At 39.8% G+C, this 20138-nt stretch overlaps 1 protein-coding gene across 2 annotated transcripts in view; it reads left to right on the plus strand.

Annotated features, from left to right (window-relative positions):
- The window catches only part of LOC103136119 (cysteine-rich motor neuron 1 protein), a 41526-nt gene extending 21501 nt beyond the window's left edge, over nucleotides 1-20025 (plus strand). The window contains exons 5-15 of one of the 2 annotated variants that reach the window (XM_007549226.2): nucleotides 1157-1336; nucleotides 4559-4762; nucleotides 5556-5684; nucleotides 5920-6073; nucleotides 9245-9366; nucleotides 10527-10745; nucleotides 12734-12949; nucleotides 13961-14182; nucleotides 15477-15599; nucleotides 16325-16503; nucleotides 17329-20025. In XM_007549226.2, the coding sequence (XP_007549288.1) occupies nucleotides 1157-1336; nucleotides 4559-4762; nucleotides 5556-5684; nucleotides 5920-6073; nucleotides 9245-9366; nucleotides 10527-10745; nucleotides 12734-12949; nucleotides 13961-14182; nucleotides 15477-15599; nucleotides 16325-16503; nucleotides 17329-17526 (1946 nt within the window). In that variant the 3' untranslated portion in view covers nucleotides 17527-20025. The remainder of the gene's footprint in view (nucleotides 1-1156; nucleotides 1337-4558; nucleotides 4763-5555; nucleotides 5685-5919; nucleotides 6074-9244; nucleotides 9367-10526; nucleotides 10746-12733; nucleotides 12950-13960; nucleotides 14183-15476; nucleotides 15600-16324; nucleotides 16504-17328) is intronic. The other variant, XM_007549227.2, reaches the window with a different exon arrangement.
- Nucleotides 20026-20138: the final 113 nt, after the last annotated feature.

A 20138-nucleotide genomic window follows, 5' to 3' on the forward strand; every position in this document is an offset into this window, starting at 1 on the left:
TCCTATATAGGAGAGGGGCTAGAATTGCTACATTTGTTTTAACAAGCCATTCTAGAACCAGAGACCAGATTGTTGCTTGGTCTTCAAAGTTCATGACTTTGCTGGCGATTTTGTCCTGTATTAGATTGCTTGATCATAACTTTTTCTCAATGCAGACTTGGTCAACCACTTCATAGTCTTAAGGACTTACTCCCCAGGTGTATTCAAAGATACAATATCGGAGGATCAACTTCATGTCAGGACCTTTCAGCTGATTGCAAGGTGTAAAGAACATACGTAGCTTGTGGATTGAAAATGATGATCTAAAAAAAGAGCTCAAGTTGCCTGTGATCTAGTGTTAGGTTTCTCCAAACTTTATTTAGATGCCGCTTTTACTTTCCAGCTGGACATTTTACTTGACCACACTGCCAAACATACCAAAATGTGTAATGATCTTGGTAACACTGAGCTTCACTGACTAGAAAACTTATGGGATATTGTCTAGAGGAAGATTAAAGACAACACAAGACCAATGGAAAGAGCCATTGGTCTTGTGTAATATTGAAATTTTGCGAGAAACTGAAAGGTTTCCGTCAGCTAAAAGCCATAACCATTAACTGTAACAGAAATAAACACTCTTTCTGTAATTAATTTTCAAATTGAATTAGTGGAATAACCACATTCTAATTTAATGCAGCATGCCTGTGTATTGATGAAAACATACCATGTTGCGTAAGATGTAATTTTGATAGACACATCAGCACCTGTTGACCATGTAGAGAAACTGAATTCAGGTTTCTAAAATTGAATTAATTCAGGATAATTGTGTTACAGAATGCCTCTTGAAGAGGCTCTAAATGCTTGAATTCTGTTGGAGAAATTCAGGCCAAGGCGCTGATTGAGTTCACCTGGTTTGCAAGTGCTGGGTTGCACAATTCAATCAATAATACAAGATAATTTATTTAGGAATAGGTTGTTTTCATGCACAGTTGTGACAACCTTTCACTGATGAAGAAGAGGTTGCTGATAACTGTACTACTTTTCTAATGTGGTCATGAGTTGGACTTAAACAAGAAGGACAAAGTATTGTGTACTCACTCCCAAGCCCCAGTGTGCTGATAATTGTCCATCCTACATAAAATTTAGTTTAATACTAACTCTATTTTTGTCTTCACAGTCTCTCCAAATTGCGTCTTCAATGGCAAAAAGTTCTCAGAAGGAGAGGTGTACCGCATGGACCCCTGCTGGCTGTGTCAGTGCCGCGGAGGAATCTCCTTCTGCTCCAAAGCCGAGTGTGGTGAGCTGGACTGTGAAAAGTTCTACATTCCAGAGGGCGAGTGCTGCCCCGTTTGCATAGGTACACATTCTTTCACTGAAATGTGTCAATTTCGTTCAAGATTTTTGCTGAATCATCACATTATTCTAATGAGCGAGCCCAAGGCCCTTTTCTAAATTAACGTTGGCATTTTTGAAAAATGCTGATTTTTTGCTCGGTTTGCACCACTAATTCACCTTCAGTTTTTAGTGAGAACAAACCCTGAGACTTTCAAAAAGGCTTTGCAAAATGGCAAACTTTGAAAAACAGAATTACAGTGGTAAACAAATGTTGATTTTTTTTTTTAATCTGAAAAACTGATATTTTGTAGAGCAATTTCTGTTAGTGATGTATCCACGTAAACTGGACATCTACAGATAAATAAAATTATGACACAGATGCCCACTTCTTAGAGCACTACTTTTCCAAATTTCTTTCACATCTTTTTTGCTTTGCCCTGTTAAACCTTATGACCAAGTTCAGAAAGTTACACAAGAGACTAAACTGTAAGTACTTTTAAAGAACATAAGCTACTATTTTTGCTATTTGCTATTTTAGCTACTATTGATCTTTCAGATCTCTTTCCTAACACTGCTTTAGCCATGCTCATGATCTTCTTTTGAATTTTAATTTCTGCTATGTTTAAGTTGTTGCAAGCCACTGGCACATAAAAGTTTCAACAGCATTTTCTCTGAAATCCTTTAGCTACAGATATTTTTTTTAACTAGAATATTATACTAGCCAATCTCTGAATATGATAATTCCTTGTCTTGTAACTCACCCTGTGCGAGTTTATCTTAATAACTCCCTCATGCACTCACCTGTCATAGTTCTTGACATATGTGGCACATAAGAACAGCCAGCCAGGGATTCAATAAGTCTTTTAGTAAGCAATGATTTGCAAGATCGGTTTTATTTCTAATTTGTGAGGCATGCGCTCAAAGCCAGGTAGGCAGCTTTGCTATGTCAATTTGGCTTTGGAAGAGAAAAGGTCTTGCGGTGCATCTGGCAACCACATTATAGTCAGTCAGGAGCCTGTGGATGTATATTGCAGCCAACACTGGCCTCTGCCAGCATACCTACAGTTAATCAAATGCATGAGAAAGGATAAAAGGCAAAGAGTTGGAGCGTTGGAGGATCACCTTGAAATGTGGAGTCTTTTGGATGATTTCAATGCTGTTCTAACAGAAAATCAATTTGACTTCAATTCAAATAAAGGCTATCAATGCTTAAATAAACAAAAACCTTTGATCAATCACACAATGCTCTTTTAGAACACCCTGTTTGACAGTGATCTCCAAACTTTTTTGCCATGAGGCCCAAAGCATGTGGGGGCCACAAGTATTTGCATATTTTTATAACATTATTAAAGCAAAAGTGTTGTAGTTTTTCTTTAATCTGCTCAATATCATACTAAAAAATGTCTCATTTGAAAAGTGAGATTTGCTTTTGAGAAAACCTAGGTTGATGTTTGTGGCTTTAGTTGCTCCATAATTAATGGGAATCTATTTTTTGCACCTAATATTTTTTAAGAAGATGTTATTTATAAAATATGTTGCCCTAAAATATGAAAAAGTGTAAATGAAATAATTGTATGCCAGATTTGCTCCGTTCTAATGGAGGGATGTGGGGCACCCCAGGTTTTACAGCGAGCCATTAAATGGCCCGAAGGCCGCACTTTGAACACACTTGCTGTATGACTTAGAAGTAAAAATCCAATTGTTAGTAGCCAAAGTCTGTGAGAGATTAGACGATGTAAAACAGAGTTTCAATAATATTTAAAATGAAGAGCAATTTATTATAGAGTTGACATTTTAAACTGTCTTATTTTAGAAGTTAGCATGGCTTGTGGTGTTATTAGCAGTTGGTATAGCTTTGCTGCCTTTCCGTGAGAAGATGCTGAATTTGAGTCCTGGCCTGGGGCCTTTTTTGCATTGAATTTGCTCAGGCTTCTCTTACAGGGCTTGATTCTGTCTGGGCCTAAAAAATACACGAAGTAGGATAATTGGTGTCTCTAACTTGCCCTTAGGAGTGATTGTGTGTGTGCAGGGTTGTTTTTCCTGTGGCCCTGTGATAGACTGGCAACCTGTGCAGAGTGTATCCCCCTCTCTAGCCCAGTGACCACTGGAGAAAGGTACCAGCACCCATATCCCCTGCCGCAACCGTGCAAGGATAAACAAGTATAGACAATAGATGGATGGTTAGCGATGCTAGCATGACTAAAACATCAGTTTGATCAAACACCAAGATTGCAGGTTTTTGTTTTTTTATATATATCTCTTGCTGTCTCAAAAGTTGAATGAACCACAGACACATTCCAACAATTCTTCTGACTTCATTTGCTTTCAGTGCAATAATAAACATCAATATTTTGTTAAAGCAGAACTGGTACAGTTTATGAAGGCATACACTGAGTGAATAAAAATCAGCTTAGGCCAATCTCAGTCTACTGAATGGGATTTTAGCAATCGAAATTTCAGTATTGCTCTTGTACACTGTGAACTGCTACCTTTATGTCTTTCAGACTCACACATTAAACTTTTATTTTCATAAAAAAAAGAAAGATCCATGGTTTTAGATTTACATATATTAAGATTGTGTCTAAGATGTTTAAAAATGGCAGATAAAAACAAGGTTAAGAGCTTGCCTTCACTGTCATCCATTACCTAAAAGTGAGCAGAATAACTCCTCAGGTTAACTTTAAAACTGTCGCAAAACTTTATGGCTTCTACTCAAGGCTAATGAATAAATCTATAAAAGAACTTTCTTTTCTTCAGAGAGAAAATTGATATATTAGAAGTCTGGCTTGCCCTTTGACCAGGGACCTTGGGGATTCAAAGCTAAGATTTGAACAAAGAAGTTGTAGTATTTGCCAAAAACTAGAGTGGATTCTGCTGGGACTAGATATTGTGAAACTTTAAAGCCTGCCTATGTTGCACTTTAGAAAATCTTACTTGTAATAACAAATGTGCCGCAAACATTTAAGCTCTTGTTTATATTTCCCAAATTCAAAAGTGTTTTGTCGCTGGCTGTTGTTCAAAAGAAAGTCTCAGTATCTTATTGACTCCCAGGCGGGATATCCTGCTTCTTACTGTCTGCCTCAGCTGCAGACGAGGACGGGGAATCAACTCTGAAAACGGTTTTATTTTGACACCCAAGTAAACTATAAACACAGATTCACAAAACAAAAGTACATAAAATGTTCCTTTCTTCCTTTACTTTTGTACCAGAATTGCATAGCGGATGTGCATTTTTCTTTCTCAGATGTTGAGTTGATGTCGATGGACAGCACTAAGGCTAGCTGCTGGGTGAATAACAAACTCCGAACCCACGAGGAACAGTGGAAAGAAGACGACTGCACATTCTGTCAGTGTGTGGATGGGGATCCACACTGTACAGCCATGGCCTGCAAACAGAGTTGCCAGAACCCTGTAAAGATCCCTGGAGAGTGCTGTCCCTTCTGCGAAGGTATCGGAGGGCTTTCCAACCAAGCATCCCGTCGTATTTATTAAGTTTAATACACAGCCAAATTCTCTGGGCTACACATTAACCCACATACCGCACGGGTAAGGCTCTTGTGGCCCTGCAGCTTTACTACAAAGAATATATCGGCATGGGCTCATTAAAGGGGAGGCCATAGTGCATTCTTCAAGCTGTAGGGTTCTTTGTATTTCTTTATTGCCCTTGCCCACCAAAATGAGACCCACCTGTGTGGATGAGGTTACGGCATGCTTTCAAAGCAGGAGGCTGCATAATTGAGCTTGATCTTTTCTTTCTTCATAAAATTAGTTACATCTCGACGAGCCACTCCTCCCGCAGAATGTCCCAAGAACGGTTTAGTTGTTCTATTCTTATTTATAATGCAGATTTACAGTAAAGTTGGCCCAAACACAAGGCAGTCTGGAGCCATGCGTGAATTTGCATTAAGCCCCCCGGGATGCTTTTTTTCCTCTAAACTGGCAGACTGAAGCTTCTGCGTGTGCCAGACACATTAAACTTATTAATGGGAGGCTACTAAGCAACACACAGACATCCCATCCCATCTTGGAGTGTAACCTACCTTAGTGCAGTGTAATTGCTCTGCAGTTATCTGTAATTGCTGTTTAGAGCAGTGTAAATGTGCAAATAGGTAGCTATCACAGATGGAAAGAAAGATTAGACGTTGCACCAGAGGGGGATTAAACAAATGCTCATTTACGTTTGATAAAGTTATATTTTTATGTCATAATGCTACGTCTGTCACTGTTCTTTCATTTTGCAGAGCCATCCTATGAAACAGTTAGCCCTTTGCTGTGTCCACCATTGGAAAATTGCTCCCTTTCAGGGAATGAATGCCCCTATGGCTTCCAACAGGACCACAATGGGTGCCTCCTCTGCCAGTGTCTCAACAGTAAGTTTTACCTTTGGTTTGAAATCTCAGGGAATTGATTTTAGTGTAATAAACATCTGATATAGACATTGATCATTTTCTTGCTGAAAATGATCAATGCTCTGACTCCATTTTGTCAGATTCCTCTGACAAAATGCTTTGTCAGCGGAATCTTCGTGTGCACAACCAAATAGCACACTATGTCTTTGCTTTTCTAAAGCTTTATAAGATGACCTTCCTAACTCAACTCTTTCAGATGACTCCTGTCCTGACTTGGGAAAGTACTGTCCTCTGCAATGTCCGACGGGATATGAGAAGGATGATTTGGGCTGCGAGGTGTGTGAGTGCAGCATCCCCACTCCCAAGTGCCGAACCCTGACCTGCACAAAGACCTGCCCTTATGGATATGTGTATGTTCACCCGATGACCCAATGGGTTTCTCATCACTCAAATCCAGCTATTCTCATCTGTCTAAACATCTGTTTAAACAGGCCCGTGGTTTCAGCCTGTTTAATGTCATCTGTTTCTGTTGACTCTGCAGGTTGTTTTTGCACCTTCACTATTTTGTGGTTATGTATTGCTTTGTACCTGAAAACTTTGACAAGATGACGCATCAGTCTGTATCTGCCAGAAGCACTTTACGCAACTGTTTTGACAACTGATAACTACTAATGAGCTGCTAATAAAGACTAAGCCGCTGCAACTTTTAATCTGCTGAAAGCACTTTATGCAGCTGAAATGTTGACTGCTGTGCTTTCTCTTGATTAAACGAGAAACGATTTTGTTGCATATTTTACTGATTAAGTCGGTGCCTGCATTGCGTTAATGAGCCAGATTTATCCAGCTGACTGAATCAGTTTTAACTTAATCCTAATTTATTCATATATAAACATGTAGACATTATCTAAATTCTTAAAATCGGAGGCATATAAATTGTATGTAATACATTTGTTAGATTATTAATTAGATAATATTAGCAATTTGTAAGTCATATAGAATAACTTTTAACTAAATCAAACTAAATTATAGTTTTGTTTTGTTTTTGCATAATATGTCATTCAGATTAACTGAGGGGGAGTCACTCCAAGCAGGCCTTATTGTCAAGCACAAGAAGTTGACAGAAAATGAATGGAAAGGATCCTAAGTCACAGTGTTACACAGAAGTCCAGTATTCTACCTAAAACTCATACGAAAAGCAAAAAGACTTAAGCGTTTTGAACTTCAGAAGTTTAGATTTTCTTTGTCCGGGCCCGGGAGAGGACTTCATCAATTTCTTTAAGAACCATGTTAATCAAGTGCTTTATGTGTTTTAGACCTGTCACCTCTTGTGTGCACAGTAAATTGCTGTGTTTATATAATCAGCTGAGTGCTTATTGAATCTTATCGAGCATTACCTTGCAGCCTGTGCTTGCTCATTAGTCAGTATGTCAGCAGCTATTTGGCATCCATGATCAAAGCACCCATCTACCTTGGTGGCCATTCCCAGGATTCTGAATCTGTGAATGAATGTGTCTCTTTTTGAGTGCGATTAAGTTTCTGTGGGGTCCACGTTAGCCTTTCAGCTCCCTGCAACTCGTTCCCCTCCTAATCCCATTTAGCCCAATCAAACATCTGGGAGCGCTCTGTGCCAGAATGCTTAGTCCCCAGGCACTAGTCCCATTTCATAAATCATCATCCTGTCCCAAAGCAACGATCAAAACTGCATCAGGACCAAAGACAGCCGCAAGAAATATATACAGCCTTGCATCCGGGAGCTATGGCTGAAGACAGGCCTAATATAGTTGCAAAGAAAGGAAGAAAGTATAGAGAAGGATCCTGTGGGGGCAGAAAGAAGAGCAGGAAGTCTTTGTTTTATCCTTCCTAAGCAGCTGTTTGTGTCTTGCCTTAGAAGTCTGAAATCCTCTGAGAGCCTGTGTGTCTCACAGTGCAGATTTGTCCTCTCACACTCCTGATTGTAGCTACCACGAAGCAAAACAAAAACCAAGTTATAATGATCACTTGATGACATCCTGTGAGTTTTTTGGTGTTCAAATCCAAACTAGGAGAAAAACAAACCCTGGAAAATGGATTAGGTGTGTTTTGAAGAATCTCCTCTAGAATTACCAGTTTATATAAAGTTCTTTGCACCAGCCTGTTTTTGTACCTTATGAACTTTTTCATATGATGATAGACCAACACAAATTTGACTCATTGTGTTTCTTTTGGCGAAAACAAGTTATGTATCCATTTATTTTCACTTCAAAGTTGTGCACTAATTTCTGTTTGTCATAAGAACGTCCAATAAGTTACATTGAAGCTTGTGGCAGTAATGTGATTAAAAAAAAACAAAAAAAAAAAAAAAACTTTTAGATTTGTGAATAGTTATGCAGAGAACATCCACAAAGTCGAATCAGATTTATCCTTCTTAGTTAAAAATATCCACATTGTGAACACAGACTTTGAACGGCTTTTTTCCAGACATTACAATAGAAATTCTGCTGAGCCAGCAGTCTAATAACAAGGCCCCCCGTGTCTCCCCAAGAACCTCTATCCCCTCTGGAGCCCAAAGCCTTGCTTTGCATTCCACATGACATCTTTAAACAAAGCCTTGCCATAAGGTTGCCCCACACACTCTCTCAGTATTTGTACAGAGAGGCGCTGGCTGGCCACTCACAGTGTTGTTTCTGTCACTCTTGTTGCTGTTTCAGCATAAATCGAGTCTTCAGTTTGCTGAAACTGAGATTTGCATCCACTTTATGCAGTGCATTATAGATTTTGGAGTCTGTTTGACTTCGGCAGACGAAGATTAATGGTGTGATTATTTGGGTTTAATGAAGTAGCATAAGAACCGAAATAATAAAAATCATAGCTTAACTGGAGAGAAAGTCAAAGAGGGAAGCTGAGTGAATGGTAAAGGTGTGGATACGGTTTATTCTTTTATCTGTGATTTGACAGTTCATCAAGCTGTAACCCATCCATGTTTATTGGGCAGATAATTGAATCCATCTGTCCTGTTTCCAGCTTCTGCATTTCATTCTGCTTCTCTCTCTGCATGAAATCTATACTTATAACTTTCCGCCCAAGTTTCTTTCTTTTCCACTCAAGTAAAACTGTCTATTATCAGGTTGGCCATCGGAAGCCCCCTTCTTCCACCATCTTTTTCTGTAACGTCAACAACAATGTTTGAAAATCTACCCTAACTCTTACCAGTCCACTGCTCACAAACACTTTTATGTACAAACTGGAGATTCTGGGGCAATAAAGATGGCAACAGGCAGAATTGAAAGCATCTGAATTGGGTTTAAAGTGCCCCTTTCAGAGTCTTTAGGATTGGTATGATATTCAAACCACAAGCAACTCGCATGTTGACTTTTATTTGACATTCTTCAAAGAAACCAGTATAAAGAAAGAAAAACCGGTCCAGATGTTGATTGTTCGTGACTTTAGAATACTTCTTTCAATGTGTCACAAGACCATGTTTCTTCACAGATCTTGAAGAAATCCAGCTTTTGAAACGATTATGTGGGACTTCATAGCTAATTTGCCATTGCAATAACAGACTTTTACATTACACGTGCTTCAATGTGTGTCTCATCCTGCAGGAGGAACAAACATGGCTGTGAAATGTGTCGTTGTGTGAAATGTCCTCCCTTGACCTGCGACAAGTACTGTAGCAATGGCTATCGACAGAACAAGAAGGGCTGCAACATCTGCATGTGCAAAGGTATCAAAGTAACTATTAAGTACCGAATCTAATCTCAGCACTGGTGAAAATGGGACATCTCCAAGTTTTAGCTCACCAGAAATTATAACTGAAATGCACAATAATCTAACTTGGAGTCATCGTATATTTAGCTTTCTGGGTTCTACTGCATCTAGGTTGTTTTCATTCAACCGACGATTTATTTAAATAAGATAAATTACTGGGTCTTTTAAAGGCAAATGTAGATGTAGGGATATTTGATTAGTAGTCTCTCTGCTAAAACCGTCTCATTTACCTTAAGATCAACATGAATATGAGATAAGTGAAGTAAACTCCTATAGCAAATCTGAACATTAGCACTAAACAATCCTGGAGTTAAAAGCTTAAAAACAGGAGAATACAGCTTTGATCCTATGGGAGATTTTTTGGTTCTGTGACCTTTTGCTCCTCCCCAGTGAGATGAAAAGTTTTCCTGTTAAGTGTTTAGTTTTCTCCAGTGCATGTTTGTGTAACTGCAGTTGCTAAGAATTACCTCAAACCTTGAATTTCGAAATTATTTTCAGGTGCCACATTGATGCTGGATCACATTTCATGCTATGCGTTTATTTTTCCAATTTAGGCATATTACAAATATTTAATCTCCTGGTTTTCTCGGATAGTGGGAGCAGCGGTACACCTGGGTTCCTTTCTACAAACACAAACAAAAACTCGACAACACCTTCTGTAAATAATCCTCTGTTTACTTGAGTTAAAAATTCTGAATGAGCTTCTGTTTTAGATTTGGGAAAATGTAAAGGAAAGAGAAAACATTTTTGGAAGTCCGTTTAAATTTATCTGTGTTTTTCAGACCTAAAATCTAAATGAATAGTCCTGTAAGCATCTGCCTAAGTTCGACAGTTCACAGAGTTCAAGCTGTGCTCCGGATCATTTCAAACTTTAAAAGCAGTGTTGTGACAACTTGACAATTTCTTGCTCTTAACAAGGTCTCTGGGTGCATTTGAACAATCTAATACTCAAGGCAGTGTCTAACTGAGTGAAATGACGTAGAAGTAACTATGTGGCTGTCATTAAGAACTCATTTTTCTCCAAGCGAAAAGAACATGAACTGCTTGTTTTTTTTTTGTGCTCTTTCAAGAGCAAAAAGGTCATACTTTCTATATATCATATATTTGTGTTTCTAGAAATTGACCAAGTTCCAAGCACAACCGTCCCAGCCAGCATGCCCAGCTTCTGCCTCACCTCCAATGGCCGCAGGTATGAGGAGGGTGACAGCTGGCACGACGGCTGCCGTGACTGCTACTGCCTCTCTGGGCGGGAGATGTGTGTCCTCATATCATGCCCCATGCCCAGCTGCTCTCAACCTGTTGTCAAGTCTGACCAATGCTGTCCTACATGTGAAGGTAAGGCTTCACTGTGAGAAACATCCCCATGTCTCAGCTTTATGAACATGTCTTGTCGTAATAACTGCAACATAAGACAAGATATCGAGCTTGCACTGGCAGCAAAGTCCAAAATCAAACCATGCCAGCTTTGTTTCCATCAAGCAAGTTGCACCAAAGTGCTGCACAGCAACAAATAGATAGGAACAGTTAAAAAGGAAAAAAAGGGAGCTAGGGTTAGAAAACATGAATAAATAATTAATTAGCTTAAAAAGAAGCAAAGTAAAGCAAATAGAAATAGTAAAAATATCAAGTGTAGAGTTTATGACCAATTAGCCAGATTAGGTCTTGACATCCCTAAGCAACATCTGCTGACTATTGGAACAGCCAACGGTGGAGATGGCACTAGTGTCCATCTTCATTGTAAATAATCATCCACTTCTGTGTAATATCCCAATGTGGCCACAGCTCAAAGGTACATAAAACAAATAAAGGAATAAACTTCTATGTCTCTTTTAAGATCAGAGTTGCAGTATTAGCTGCTTGTAGCCTCATTAAAAAAATTTAAAAAAAATTGTAAACAATCACTACTGAAGCCAGAAACCTACACTTGGTTTGGAACACAGATACACACACAGCATGTGTCTTTTTATTCAGATAACAGTCTTACGACAGACACTGTGATAAGAGGGAAACTGTTTTATGAAACCTTGAAGTCTAATCTTTCCAACAACATAGCAGAGTTTGCATGGTGTGGTCACACTAGCAGCAGTCGTACCTAAACACTTTCCTCATCTGGTAATAACATATCATAGTCCAACTTTTAGATTCTAAACTTCATGGCCTCTCGATTGGGCACAGTCACACTCTCTATGTGTTTTGTTGGAACTGGAAGGCGCGCTGATCCACACCCACACTTTTATATCCACAACTCTCCCACTTGTAAGGGATATTTATGGAGGGGTGACTCAGCTGGCTGTTCAAATATTTAGAAATGAAAGACTGTCTTCTACTTTCTGCTAAGCACCCTTTTCAGTCAGGGGACAACAGTCTAACTCTTTGCAGATGTGCTCTGCGCTCTGCGAGACACGAAATATGTTTTTGGCTAAGTGTGTGAAAAAAACAGACTTCTGTACGGTGCCAGAGGCTTCTTTATATTAGACAGTGATCTGCACTTATCGCCTCTGACCTTCATTAACAAGATATTGCTAAAAAAAATAAAAAAAACCCTGATTGATCAAGATTAAATCAAGCTGTAATTTACTCTTTGTGTCAGATTTGATTACTTTTAATTATGTTTATGAATGTAAATACATATATTCATATTCATAATTATGGATACAGTTGTCAATGATTAGAAATCAGGTAAAATTCCTCAAAGCTCCTTTTTATTTAAGAGAAGCAGGCAAAGGTTTCTTCATCATTAGTCAAATTAATTGAAACTATTACATCAATAGGATTATACAACATATTTTTATTTTCCTCCCTATGTTTTTAAACTAGAGTGAGAGCTTAAAAATATAAGCAATCATTCTAAAACAATTCACTCAGGAGATTCACGAAGCAGGGGATTCATCATAGGTCGTTATGACTAACCCTGGCAGCTTTCACATATTTTCTCAAGCTTGTTGTTTTCTACCGTCATCAGCACGTATTTGTCAAATTATTTAGATTGACAGTGAAGAAAGATATGACGTCTTCTGTGAAAACCGAGTGCTTTTATACCCTGCAGTTAGTTGTGTGTTTACTACCATCTCCCGAGGTGCGTCAGAGATGTACTGGTGTTTCAATTTCGTTCCAAGTCAGGACCTGTCAGAGGATTTTGAGCTGAAACAAAGACATGTAGATATCAGAACAAAGGAGTATCTGAAAGAGGCTTGAAATTGTCCAGCCAAGCGATTTTCAAGGTAGTTGAGGGGGACAATTAAAAGTTTGTTAAAGGTCAGACATAAGGTGTTTGTGGTAACTACAGAAAACAAGAGAAACAAATTGTTTCTTTTCTCCATCAGATGAGTCCGGCAGTGGCCAGCCTGAGGGGATGGACATGGTGGTGTGCAGAGCACCTGGAGGGGAACTTTATGTGGAGGGGGAAACTTGGAACCTGGACGAGTGCACGCGCTGCACCTGCAGGAAGGGACGCGTCCTGTGCGACACGGAAGTTTGTCCCCCAGCGCTTTGCCAGACACCCATCAGAAACAAGGACACCTGTTGCCATATGTGCCCAGGTAATAAAAAGAGGGAAAGGAGGGGGTTCCCTTCAGGAAAACAACAAGGTCGAACAGCTTTAGGAGGGGGCCGTGTGAAGCAGGTCAGGGTTGTTTAAAGCTGCTGTTGATGTGCTATCAGCATGTGGTTTTGTAGGGTCTCGCATGTTGCTCTTTGCGGCCAGTTTTATGTCAAGCACAGAGGCCCATAAAGAAACCAGCAAAGACCGGTTGCGTTTATGTAGAGCTCCTCCAGGCAAGAAGCACAACATGTGGACTGCTTTCACCCAGCGGCCCACATCAGAGACTCGTCTAACTGTCTGATTGCTGATGGGACGAGACTGTAATCTTTCTGCATCTGTAGCGCTCCACTGCTGAGGCAAACGTAAAACCACATGCACATTTTATTTACAACTGACGCCAAACATTTCAGAATGTCTCACACATTTATAAACTTACAAACAACATTTCCCATGCACTCCCAACAATGAGGCCCACAAATCATCCATGCATGACTGCATCTCAGAGCTGCTCCTCGAGAATGCTGGCCTGCCTTATCCCTGCATCTCCGTGCACAAAGACGGGCTGTCAAAGGCCACACTTTGATATATGTATGGGCCTGGTCACCAGGAATCTGAGAATAACACACATCTCGCTGATAAGCCTTGTAATGGATGTGTACAGTGGAGTGTGTACATGCTGACTGAGTCCCCCTCAGTGTGGTCATTAAAAAGCTATAGATCTCAGCCCTGCAGCCTTGTCAAAGATGGAGATAAGAGTTTGGGCTTAAGTGACAGCTCCCAAAGAGAGTCACCTGGAAAGCTGCCGCTACGGCCCTGTAACCCTTGTGGATTGAAATGTTAAATATCGCGGGTCACTTAGAAGCTGAGCTCTCAATTAGGCAATGCACGGCATTCTCCGTTAGCTGTTCACACGTATTTCTGGCTTTACTCAATCGATGTAAGTGGCTCTAATGTGACAGGCTTCTGCAGTGTTTCATTACTGATCAGATTTGCATGTGTCCACTGACAGAAGAGACAGAGAGCAACTTGCTGCCAGTGAACGGCAGCCAACAGGAGTTCTGCATAACCGCCGAAGGGGACATGCTGCAAGCCGGGGACTCCTGGAAGGCCAACGCCTGCACGAGCTGCACGTGCAGCAACGGCACTATTCAGTGTTTCTCCCAACACTGTCCGGCAGCCAGCTGCAGGGTGCCGGTTTTACTCAAGGGCCAGTGCTGCCCACATTGTCTCGGTACGTTTTTGGGTGGGTGTCGAGAAAAACATAGATGGGAGAAAGCTGCCTTTTGTTCTGGGAAGTTATCCTTAGTTGAAACAGTTTAGTTTAGTTGGCATATTTGAAATTATGCACAGTGCCTTGGGTGGGCGGGATTTTATATGAGACCAATACAAAATAGCACAGAATTTGTCAACAGGTAATTATTAGTCATTTGGTCCACAAATCAGACCCTTATGAAAAAGTGGCAAGAAAAAAGCCAGTGTTTAATAAAACCAATGAGAAGTGTGGGATTTTTTGTATTATACAAGGCACATAGGGGACACAACAAACATCTAAAAGGAGGTGCTCTGGTCAGATGATACAGAAATTGGTAGAAATCAAATTCTGCACACCAACCTCAAAGCAAAACATAGTGGTGGGGGCTTCATGCCGTGTCAGTAATATTCTCTAGTAGGGACAAAGAAGGTGACCGGAGTTCACAAAAAGAGGGATTGTGCTAAATTAAAAGCGATACTGGAAGAAAACCTGTTGGAGCTACAATGTAGTGATTAAGATCAAGGCTCACATTCATGTGTGAGATGTACTCACAAATGCATTCCTCGCTTTTTACGTTTTTATTTATATAAAACATCGAAAACCATGCACTAACTTCTGACACTTCACAGCCATCCACTTCTACATACCAGTGTGTCATAAAATTCCCTCCAAAAATACATTGATGCCTATAACAAAACACTGTTTTTGGCTTTTGCAAAGCACTGTATCACTTCCCTCTACTTTTGAATGATGGTGTTAGTAATATTGGTTGTAATGTCATGAGTCATGGTGCTACTACAAGAGAGGGCTTAAACTGATTCTCTGACCATTTGTTAGATCCAGCCACTTAAACACTAAACAGGCAAACAGGATCACATAGAAAACATTCCATGTGCCAGACCCACACAGTCCGCTCAGAACGAAAACATTCCTTGAGCATCCGCACATTCACACGTGCTTCCTGTCCCCTGGCTGCATTGGCCCATAACGCTTTCGCCTGCTGGCACCACAGGAAGGCAAAGTCCCATGTCAGCTTTTCCTATAGAGGAAAAACTAAGCATACCCTCCTATTGTTCGCACTGACGTGTAGCTGTTTTGTTATTTAGCCGACGGAAAACGGAGCTTTTAACGTAATGTGCGCACAAAGTGTCCCAGTGGAAGTTCGGATGACAGATCCAATAAACACAGCTTATCAGCTGAAACACCAGGGAGTGTAAACACTAGCTCACTGCAGAACTCTGAAAATATTGGCATCTTGCTTCTGTCTGAACAGAATCAACAACATCAGCATCAGTGACTGTATCCACCAGCACATCACAAGAAGTGGTCACCACCACATGGCAGAGTGAATCTTGGATTACAACTGTGACCGTCCCACCTGTCACCGCTGACACAGGTAGCTGTCTGTTCTTCATCGTCCTCCAGTACCGATCCTGTCCTGTTAGCTATATGGCAGCTTTGCCACACTCTTCCTGCCAGTCCCTGAGAGTGTTTATGCTAATGTGGTCTGTTGGGAATGGCTTAATAAATGAGTGAAATGTATATTAAAACAAGAGTGATAAATGGACTTGAGCTAAACATGATCCTTCCTGAGGGAAACAGGAGTCATTTTTCATTTTGAATGACTGGACCCACTTCTCTGCCCAGGAGTATATCATTAGTTCAAGATGTTTTCAATTTAGGATCAGTAAATGTTGCTGTTACAGTGCAGAGTAAGTTTTCCATGGGATGAATACATCAGTTCCCAAGGAGTTCAAGTATTTTCCAGGTCTGGATAAACATGGAAAAAGTAAGAGTATTTAAAAAAAATATTTGTATATCAGACATGCTGTTCTTGTATAGACCCATTTTTCAATCAGTTAATCTCTGCAAATGTCTGTCCCTCCATTCATCTATGCATATGTCAGTCAGTCCCTTTATTTATCTGTCTGCCCATCAGTGCATATATTTACAACCTAAGGTCGGGAATATTTTCTGTATATTTATAGGGAGCTTCTGTTTTTACACTTTAATAACAGGAACAAACAAACAGGGGCCCCCAGAAAGTGGAGCATTTAGGTATTTAGAAATGTGTAGAAATCCAGATCCATAAACGTCCTATGTCTTTTCTGTCTCACATAGACCAGCCACGTTTGGGTGAGAACTACCCCAGCCATACAGAGATGGCTCTTGTTTACCAATCAGCTGCATGGATCCTTGCAGGACTCCTTTTGGCCATCATTATCTTTCTCATTGTGGCATTACTCATCAACAAGAAAAAGAAGTGGGTGCAGATGTCCTGCTACAGCGCACCAAAGAAGGTGAGCAATTGTCCGCAAATTAATAGTCTGCTGACATGTGATGATTTTTGATTTGACTGGCTCTAACCAGCGAACAGTTTTTCGAAAACACAACCTCACACTAACAAAAATGCTCTTCAGGGTGGAAGCTACTCCTGAGGAAAGGAGGTGGGAATATTACTTTGGTTCATTTAGGCTGTGATAGAACAAGAGAGAGCACAACTTAGCAGATAACAGGAAGCCTGTAAAGAGCACAACAAAGTTCCCGTTGATCAATTTGAGCTTTTTAGCTGTTTGTTTTGGAATACGCTGTTTTTGGAAATCTTGGCACTCATTTGGAAATCTCAAAGTTAAGGTAGGGGTCAGCTTTTTATAGAAAATTGCATTTTCTGTGTTGTCTTTTATTATAGTTTTATTAAAGTTCTTAGAGAGAAATTGGAATCACACAAAATCCAGTATGTGCAGGTCAGAAATAGGACACAAAATCCCGATTGCTCCGTCTTTAAGCAAAATATCTAACAAAGAATTGTTACTGTTAAGTTGAGCTTAATTTCTGACTTTTCCTAGGAAGCATTTTCCCTGATTTCCCCGTTCCCGGCCCAGCCGGTACTAAAACTGTCACAGCTTAAGAATAAATGGTGTTTCCCTTCGCTCTACGCTTTCAGATAGCAAAAGGTCGTGCCTCCCATAAACCTTTAAATGAGCCTATAATGTCAAAATATCAAGTTATCTCTTTTTCTATAACAAGCGAGCACCAGTGAACATAAATCATGATGCTGTCACTGCAGGTCTACCAAATAATGACCTTAATGCGTTGTTTTCCATCCTGCTCCCCCCTCCCCACAGACGGTCATCCTGAAGAAACACGTGAACAAGAATTCAGTCGTCTACATGGAGCCCTCCAAGGAGAATAAGTTTCAGAATATGAAGACTGACTGCGGCATCATCCACTTCTCTCCAGAGATGAGCTCGCCTCCCTGCACGGAGAAGATGACCATTCCCAGGGCCAAACTGAGCATGGGCAGTGACTGGACGCCACGCTAAAAAGAAATTTATAACAGCAACTGAGGCAAAAGAAATCCCCATACTGCTCAGTTTTTCCCAGTTTTTCTTTTGTATGAGAGATAAACTCAGCAAGAAGCATATGACCAATGCTGTTTTTTTTCATCATTCGCCGATTATCTTCGTAGTTTGGACGTTCGGTTGAGCGACAAACTTATAGTGGCGATGGACTAGTGGATGTATTAAGAATACAGCCAGTCTGGGTTGCAAGGAGGATCCAGAGAGACTCATCTGCCAGAATCAAACTCCTGTACTGTAAAACACTTGCTTCTTACTGTTTCGTTTGAAACTGGAACTTTTGCAGATGAAGGAGGAAGAGAAAAAGCTTTAGGACAGGGGTTTGGGCTGTGGCATAAAGGGAACATTTAGAATGCTAACCCCCACCCCTCCACAAAATGCAGCAGTGCATCGTGGATGTAACCATCGTTAGCAGGCCAGACTCAAACCCCTGCATTAGAATGTGTGGTTTTCATTTTAGTTATTGTATATTTTTACAGGATTTGTATCATATGTGGTCTTGTTTCTGTTTTGTTTCTTACTTTAGAGCCATTTTAAAGTTATGTTTATGCTATTTGGAACATTCCCACACACTTCACAAATAACAGCTTTGTCTAACTTCAAATGAGTGGAGCCATTCCTTTTTCAAAGAAACCCGGTTAAAGCAGCTGCAGTGTCTTGCTCAAGCATTCATATCCCTTGAACACATTTTGTCACATTACAATCTGAAAATTCAATGCATTTTACTAGTATTTTCTGTGACTGACCAACACAAAGCATAAGGAATTCTGAAGGGAAAGGAAATGTGATTTTCAGAATTTTCTTTACAAATAAAAATCTGAAAGGTTTTGATTTCAGACAGCTGCATGTCTTTTGGAGCATCACCAAATAAAGACAAAAATTTTTGCCAATTGTATTTTGCAAAGAAGCTCTTACGCTATCAAATTGCATAGGGGAGCCAATTGGATTCTGATCCCATTGCTGCTACCACTTCGTTTCACAGTAGGGATCCATCATACATGAAATTTCACTTGGCCAAAAGATTACATTTCAGTCTCACGTGATTTTTCCATCTGCTTGCTGCATGACTCATCAATAAATCTGAGATTTATTGGAGTTCACGACTAAAGTCTGTCCTGCCAAAACAATTATCCACGTTTGTGGCTCACTGAACCTATTTATAGACCAGGTTAAATGTACAAGTACAACACACCTTTCAGAATTTTATTCATAAATAAAATGAAAATGATGTTTCCTTTTGCTTCCACAGTTGTTTTCTTTTTCTTGTTGGTCCAACACATACAATCCAGAAGAAACATTGAAATGTATGGCTTCAGTTTGAGTCAATGTGAAAAAATTCAAGGGTATTAACTTTTGTGCAGACACTGGAGGTGAACCGAGTCTGAAACGTACCTTCCAGTCATCTTCTTTCAGCCAGAACTCTGCAACTCATTTGAAAGCTATTAGAGGTGAACCAGGCTGATTGATGTTCCTTCAGGTTGTGTCAGGTTATGACCAAGCCAAGTTAGAAAAACAAAAAATGGATCGGCAAGGAATGTCCTTAACACTTCTTTCACTTAATTGCGGCAGAGTTGCTGTTTATACATGTCAGCAATTTGCTTGGGATTATTATTTATAGAGCCTTAATTCTACAGCCTTAGTGTTTTGTTTTTTTTACACACATTACTTTGGTTTTAACTTTTAGCTAGTGTCAAAAAAAAAGTAGTATACACAAGGATAAAGAGTTCTGGATCTTCCACTGTTTATATTCAGAGGAATAATGTGAAGTGTTGTCATTATCGGAGTTGAGAATGTGTAGGTGTTGATATGTATAATTTCTGTGTTTTAAAGACACATCACTCTCTTCAGAGCCAGCGAGGAAAAACAAAAGTATCACCGTTCAGAATTCCTGAAGGAATAAAAGTCCTAATCAGGAACTTTTTAGGTACACAGAGATGCTGAACCACTGGGGGTGAAGGTTCTGGACCCGCTTGGTCCGCACAAAGGACAGATTCCGAGAAGCATTGCAAAACAGTCTAGTTTTTGGATCGGAGTTGTCTCTTCTTTGCCAATATCCCAATTCTGAAATGGTTCCAATGCCAAAATAGGTCAGAAACCAGTTTATTCTGAAGTGTTTGCAGTACGCGTGTCTGTTTGAATCATAAGCTTTAAAACGAAGAAGCGGACCGTAAAAGCTTACACGTAAAAAGCTCTGTCCTAAGTGTAAAAACGTAAATTCGTAGACGTAAGAGAACCTTATTTATTTTTTCACATAGCTTTATTTATTAATACTAAAGTATAGTTTGAGATTTTTTTTTCTTTATTGAAAATAGCTTTAAGTAGCTAAATGTAATGTACATTGTAGACCGTTTATCATTTCTCTTTGCTATATTCTCTACCTTATTTATTTCAGTGCTGCAAATCTTGTAAATATGTTTCTAGATTAGAAACTGTAACATTTATGCTTTTTATTTTTAAAAAAAATAAATGTGTGAACCGGAGAGGCTTGTGCTGATAAAGTTGAATTTCCCAAATGTCAGTGATGTCATTCAAGATGGTACTGGTTAGGGGTTTTGTTTCACTTGCATACCCACACA

Source organism: Poecilia formosa, unplaced genomic scaffold (assembly GCF_000485575.1).
Source record: "Poecilia formosa unplaced genomic scaffold, Poecilia_formosa-5.1.2 Scaffold30, whole genome shotgun sequence".
NCBI classification, from domain to species: domain Eukaryota; kingdom Metazoa; phylum Chordata; class Actinopteri; order Cyprinodontiformes; family Poeciliidae; genus Poecilia; species Poecilia formosa.